At 41.2% G+C, this 7,282-nt stretch overlaps 1 protein-coding gene across 1 annotated transcript in view; it reads right to left on the minus strand.

Annotated features, from left to right (window-relative positions):
- Positions 1 to 2,521: 2,521 nt before the first annotated feature.
- The window catches only part of LOC148343627 (phospholipid phosphatase 1-like), a 5,455-nt gene continuing 694 nt past the window's right edge, over positions 2,522 to 7,282 (minus strand). Inside the window, exons 2-6 of the mRNA XM_088287455.1 lie at positions 6,465 to 6,616; positions 6,094 to 6,374; positions 5,861 to 5,918; positions 4,172 to 4,348; positions 2,522 to 3,667 (exon numbers count right to left, since the gene is read on the minus strand). Of these exons, the coding sequence (XP_088143581.1) occupies positions 3,542 to 3,667; positions 4,172 to 4,348; positions 5,861 to 5,918; positions 6,094 to 6,374; positions 6,465 to 6,616 (794 nt within the window). The 3' untranslated portion in view covers positions 2,522 to 3,541. The remainder of the gene's footprint in view (positions 3,668 to 4,171; positions 4,349 to 5,860; positions 5,919 to 6,093; positions 6,375 to 6,464; positions 6,617 to 7,282) is intronic.

Raw genomic sequence — 7,282 nt, forward strand, 5'->3', positions numbered from 1 at the left:
CGATGGGATAATACTGGAAACATCTCTGATGCCCTTGGGGTGTTACACTAATTTAAACATTTTGATTTTAATACTTCGGTTGGTCTGTAAAAAAATATTTACTATTTAGTAAAACGGTGAAATTTAATATCTGCACAAAGCTAATTTCAGTAATTCAGTTCAGTCAAAGGCATGCCGTTTCTTCCAGAAAATTCCTCGTTCAATTACCATTCGAGTTCTACAAGAAACCATTTTGAGATTAATTTTGGAGTTGCGAGCTATAAAATAAAATGTCAACTCCCCCCCCCCCCCCAAAGTTAATATTATATGGTGCGATGGGAGCTATCGCCTGGCAGGAATTAAGTGAGTCATGTGGCATAGAGTGACTGGAGCTGCGGTCATGAGGATTGCAATTGTGACACCAGGCGAGATCTCCAAGCCGCAGCAGCACGTGACAACACAGAGATGTTTCACACCCCACTTTATAACCGTCTCAACAGCAGTTGCACTGGGGGGGGGGAATTCTATGACGTGTCATGCACACACTAACGGTCGACAACGAGGCGCTCAAATGCACTCCAATGCCCCAGTCCACACACTGGCTCGCTCACAGCCGACAACGAGGCGCTATATGGCGCTGCTAAGGAGGTAAAAAAAAACTTGTCACCTTGCAGTTTTAGAAGCGCCACAAAATCAAGAACACTGAAATGATTTAACAGTTTAGCGCCAACTCTCCGCAACTGAGTACTGCATAATTCTTTCTGGCTGCTTCATGAAGATGGTTACGTTTGACGGTTATTGAACTCACGATTCCTCACGCTCAACCCACCACAAGATCAAAACCAAACACTGACTCCACACAGGTGAGTGCAGCGCCTAATAAGAAAGACCACGCCCCCGTGACACAGTGAAAGTGGAGTGCGCATGCGCGCGCGCTCTCTCTCAAGCGCGTATCCCAAAAAGGAATCAACAACACAAACACTATATGGTTCCGACATTATATAATTAAAACATAAATAAATGAATCATTTGCATTTTTTTATTTAAATGCAGTTTTAATGTTGAAACTGCATATTACAGTGGCTTCCAGTATTACTAATTAAACATACTCTTAGGAATGAACACAAATCGTTTTTAACATTCTAATCATGTTGGTACACGGAGAAGTATTTGAATCAAAATAAAGTCTAGGATATGGCGATTTGCATAAAATTTGGATCCCTGTTCTGTCAACATAGTTTCGCTTCAATATTCTTTTGACCACATCCTTTTTATGCTTATGTTATATTTTATTTGACTGTGATATCCGCTTTACAGTTATGTCGAAACTAAGTCACTGTCTGTTGTTGTGGCCAAAGTTATCTTTGCACATTTTCAGTGTCACTTTCACAATTGTGACATTTAATGCAATCATACTTTTTGCCTCTACAAAGAGTGTAATGTTCACTTTTGAATGACATTCTACAATATTTAAATTAAAATAAACACAAACACCACCATCATTGTAAAGGTATCATTTGTAAATTAAAACGCAATGGTTTGGTATATTTATAAAAAGCTGTTAGAATATAACCGAGGGGAGCTCCAAAACTGGAGGTCCCTTAAACTTACCCTCACTTTCGGATTTGCAATAAAAGAGTAAGACAACAGAGGTGTATGTAAACGAGACATATATTTTACACAGTTTATATTGTGAGAAAAAGAACTGCATAGAATGGGAGAACTATGCAGTAGGACAGGAAACCACTAAGAAGAAAAGTACCAAACACAGCATTTGGGCACACAGCGCCAATAAACCATACTTTGCACAACAGGGGATGTTGATTGTGGTTATATGAAGCCCTTTGAAACTGTCTGTGACTAAGGGCTAGACAAATACATTTGACTTGACTTCTGCCTTTAATATTATAGTATTTGTTTTATTTTTTTCTAGGTTTCCACCGTAACAGGTGAGGGAGGCCTGCGTTTTTAGTTGTTTCGTTCTTTTGGCTGACTTCATTTTGGTTCAATTTAAGTGATTTATGACTATGCTCAGTGACAGTCAACTCTGCTCTCCCAAAAAATGTGAAGAGCCACAGTTAATTGTTGATTTTATTATTAGTATTTTCCCACATAGGACCACATTGCTAAGAATATTTTTTTCCCTCTTAATAAAAAAAATCACCATTTAAAAACTGCATTTTACGTTTGCTTAATTGATATTTACATTTGTCTGATGATCTTAAATATTAAATTGGTGAATCAATGCAACCACAAAAAGCCAAATTGAAATGAGGTCAAATAAAGTTTTTGGCTTCTTTCCAAATCCCAAAAAAAGGCAGGCTGAAAAATGCCAAAATTGACTTTGCATTTCTCACATGTTCAACAGCACTCTTCTTTCACTCTCATCTGGGGTGGGCAACTGACGGTGCGTGGACCAGGTCAAGGCCCTGCGGGAGCGTTGAATCTGGCCTGCCATAGAATTCTTAACTCCAAATAAAACCTTGGATGAACTGGGATAACAAACACAAATCTCAAATAAATTCCTTCAACGATTTTCATGTCTAATAATAGAGATGATCATCATATATTTTCATGAAATTAGTACGTTTATGATACAAGTATGAATAAAATGAGAAAACATGCACACACACGCACACACAAAGGGCATCGAGCATTTCACAGCAGGCATTGGCCACAATTAAAGGCAATAACTGAAAATAGAATCTATCAATTTCATAATGTATCTGATATGAAAAATTTACTTGTTTTTACGCAAATAAGTGAGCCTTGAGTGTCCTCCCACCCAACAAGTATCGTTAATCTTATGTGGTTCACTTAGCCAGTGGCGGCTTTGCACAAGGTAAGCAGAGCTGCATTGAGTTTTGTTGGATGCACAAACTAGCGCCAGCTAACAGTGTTTGCTTCTGATAAACCACACTTTGTTGTCGACAAAATGGAGGCATGGGCACAGGGGTGTGGATGTGTCCATGTGCCGCATACACACAGTTCATCCATGAGTCGGTTTAATTCAACTACGGAATACAGTTGTGGACATAACGTCATTTAATGATTGTGTATTGTACATGCTCGATGCGGGGTGTTGATGCTTTATTACCGTCTCCGTCTTGTGTACTTTGCCAGCATCTGGTGGCATCCATACACAATTAGAAACCCCATTTATGGGCGGTGTGAAATGTTCACACGTTTTAACTATTCGCAGCGGGGCTCAGTTTGTATTATTGTTTTTTTTTTTGTCTTTTTACTGAATGTCGTGCAGTATGTCTCCATTAAGGACAGTGACGTTTTTTTTCAAGGTGCCAGGCTCTCCATTACAAGCCTGCTTGCGGCGAGCACACAAGACTGCCATTATATTCGCAGCAAATGGAATTTCATTCCTCCGTGACAAACGTCACATATCCACCCATAGCACACCGTTGCAAAAAAGTCCCTCCTGCCAGACAGCATGCTCACATCAAGCCTCAGAAGTCTTTAGAGCTCAGTAAAGTGCATATGCTGCCTCCCGACATAATTGCTCCTCCTCCTGGGGTGATTCTTTGAGATGAGGTGGTGGTGGTGGTGTTCATTCAGTGCTGCCATAGTGGTTGGAATTTGGAGGGTTCTCATGTAAACTGGTGTGCTGGCCTCCTTCTTCTTGGGACACACCCGCCCCGAGGGGGTGCTGGAAGAAGTTGGACACGCAAAACACCTGCAGGAGGACTTGTGTTATTCCCAAGATAACGACAGACATCCCAAAAGTACGCATTTTCCGAACTCAAGTAGTCAAGTAGATCCGTGTGAGCAAGTGAAGTTCTGATTCTACTCCTGTACTAAACAAAAATGTACAGACTCTGAATTGTACTTAAGAGCAGGGGCGGAGCTGCATGGTGGCCATGACTAGCCCTTGTCCCTCTCTGGCCATGCCCACATTTCTGACACACCCACCATGTGTAACATGAAATATGTTCGGTGAAGTCTGAGAGTGGCCCTAATTTCTGAATCGAGGAGTTTTCATGAGACATGAGCAGTCCATAAGACATCCATTTTGAAAAATGAATAATTTGGACATCATTGTAATCTGGACACATCTCTAGCCGTTGGGCAGTCAGTGAACGTATATGGGACAGGGGTGCCCCACCCCTCCCCCAAATCGTTCTCCCCGCTACGCCCCTGCTTAAGTACAAAAGTAAAACGCCAAAGGGGCGGAACTCACAGTGAAGGAGGCCACAGCGCCGCCCTGCAGGAGGCCGGCGAGCACGTCGCTCCAGTGGTGCTTGTAGTCCGACACACGGGACAGACCCACGTAGATGGCGGTGGCGAGGAGGAAGAACTGCATGGTGGGCCGCAGCAGCCTCACCCACTTGGCCTTCAGCCTGGCGTGGATGTAGAGCTGGTGACAACACAAAATTATGTCATCGCTTTAAATCAGGGGTCCTCAACCACTGGGCCGCAGGCTACTTTGGGAGGAGCCACAAAGACTAAAGGAAAAAAAACAAAAACTTACTGCACTTCCGGTTCATTTATTATTCGCGGCTGAAATATATTCTGTCATCCAAAGATACGACGTCAGACTTTTTTTAAAGTTATCATATACATTATTACAACATGGCTACTGTAGGTCGTAGCTGACGTCAAGAACAGAGCAACAACCGTTATGAGTCAAGAGTCACACGGAACTTCCTCCGTCTTTGTCCACTCCCTTCTCTCCCTCGCACATGCAATCGAAAAACTCAGAAATAGCAGAGAAAAACACAAGTGTTCCAACAATAACAAATAGAACCCAATTTGTTACAATATTTCATTTTGAAAAGTGACCGACTTCTCTGCATTACATCAGACACTTGACGCATGCCAAGATGCTAATTATCTCGGTCGCTTTACGCTAATATCAAACCCACAAGCTGGCAAAAATCAGAAAAAAAAACAGAGCAACTACGAAGCCCGTCCTGCACAATATGCGGCAAGCATCTTAAAATTGACGACTATGTATCGTAATTTAACAAGTCTGCACACTGCTGTTCAATTGCCAGGTTTTTATAATTAAAAAATTAGAATGTGAGAAATAATTTCCCCCAAATCTCCACCACTAACGCCCACAATAAAATTTCCCCAACACATGGGAAATGTATTCTGGGCTGATTGAATCCATGGCTGAACTTGAAATGTCACAAAAAATAGAATTGCAAAAGGAGTGCGTCGACTATAACCACTAAGTTTAGCAACATTTTCACTTTGACTGAGCAGCATTAAAGCACTGCACTTTTCTCGGACTTATTGCACAGATGTTTAAGTGAACTGTTAAGTTTTATTTGTTAATGGTTATTCAGCATCATTGCGAGTCAGTTAATAACATGTTCAAATGTTATCTTTTTTGGGGGAGTTTTTAATGAGCAAGACTTGTTACCTTTAAAAAAAATAGAAATTGTACCACATTACAAAAAAAAATAAATAAAAAAAAAAAAAACTATAACCAAGCATTTTCCCTAAAACTAAAATGAATAAAAAATAATAAATCTATTCTAAAAACCAACTGAATAGAAATAAAAATTCATAACTAAACTAAAATGAAAAATCCCAAACTATAATAACCCTGTTACAATGTTATCATTTTGTCACTTACATGTAAATCGTAACTGACTACAGAGATTGATGTACACTTTTTGTATACACGTTGCGATATATATTGGCTGTCATTGTTCGAATGGTGGCATTCTACTTGCTGTAGCCTTTAGCACTTCCGTGCGTCAAATGCTAACATATTGATATTAATGGAGTCGCACAGATTTTTAGAATGCTAGGTTAGCATGTTGGCTGTGGAAATTGGAAGAATTATCATTTTGACTGGAATCAGAATTGAAATGATCCTTTTTTTTTTTAAATACAAAAAATGTTTTTTACTTACGACAAGAAATAACATACAGTACATGGAGAACGACGAATGACCAGAGTAGAAGGACAGCCTGCAAAAGACGTCAACAAAAATGGCATCATAAAAAAATGCTCAAGTATAAACAGTTTATACAAACACACACTTATACAGTATATGAAATACAGGTCAAAATTAAATGCTTTTTTATGTCATTAAAAGCCTACCAAACGGTTATATGAGTGAGACAGTTAAAGTGATGTTTATACCTGGCTTCATCTACCAGGAACTGCTCGCCTGTACAGGTGAAGTTCTCCACGTATCCTCCGGCTTTGCAGTTGATGTGATCCCACCGCGGCTTGCACACGGCAAGAAAATGTGGCCGCAGACGTCCCACGGAGTACTTGGCGATGTCTGTCAACGACTGGCTGGCCGCCGCTCCGAACAAGTAGCAGCCCACGGCCTTGTAGATGCACGCCGCGTACTTGTGGCCAAGCGTCTTACTCTTGGTGCTGGACAGGTAAACGGAAAGACACTCACCGCAGATGAGCTAGGAAGGAAGCGACAGAGCGTGAGAGTGAGAGAGAGAGAGGCCGACTAATGGATGACGTCATCATATTGTGCACTTTTCCATGCTTACAACAATGAGCGTGAAGGGGATCATGACCCCCCCAAGGAGCTGGTAGGAAATGGTGTCCTCTTTGAGGGGGTAGCGGATGGACTCGTCGTCGCAGAAGAAGCCTCGCTTGAACGGGCTGTGCTGAGGAGTGAGGATAAAGAAGGGGAGTCCCACTGGTTGGGGACAAGAAGACACACATTTGGATTGGAAATCTGTTTTACTAGAAAACCAAGATGAACATTTCGACTTGTTTGTTGAACAGTTGTTGAACAGATGTGGAAAGGAATCAACTTTGCCAGGTGGACAGCTCGTGTACTGTATTGAATCATAGACTACAGTGCAGTTGCAACTAATGTTGTGGGGCTGGCGAGTATGTCCGAATACGTACATGACGTAAACACCGCATGGCCTGGCATTCTTCCAGACATTGAGATTCAATAATGACACAAAACCCGTGAGTTGAGCGTGACTTTGGAGGCGAACAATCTAATCTTTTATTTCCAAATTACTCCATTAAATTCTGCTTAATTTCAGATGGGTTGGCTTTTGTTAAGAGATACTTGACTCGAACACAGAGAATTGAGGCAAGGGAGTTTACTGCTATTGTCTTAGAGAAACCAGACAATGACACATAAATTCTGCTTTAAATGAGTCATGTGGTTGTAATTTGGCCCTGCGGTGATATTTCAAAACCTCTGAGGACTGGCTGGAAAACTAGATGACATGCCTGAACAGCAAAGTACGCCACTACATACTGCACCAATGAGGAAAATAACACAAATTAGTCACATGGAACAAAACTGACTGTTGTGGATGCAGAGGATGAGAGGATTGCAGAG

This window comes from Idiotropiscis lumnitzeri, chromosome 1, assembly GCF_059441095.1.
Source record: "Idiotropiscis lumnitzeri isolate Australia: NSW breed Sydney's pygmy pipehorse chromosome 1, RoL_Ilum_1.0, whole genome shotgun sequence".
In the NCBI taxonomy this organism is placed as follows: domain Eukaryota; kingdom Metazoa; phylum Chordata; class Actinopteri; order Syngnathiformes; family Syngnathidae; genus Idiotropiscis; species Idiotropiscis lumnitzeri.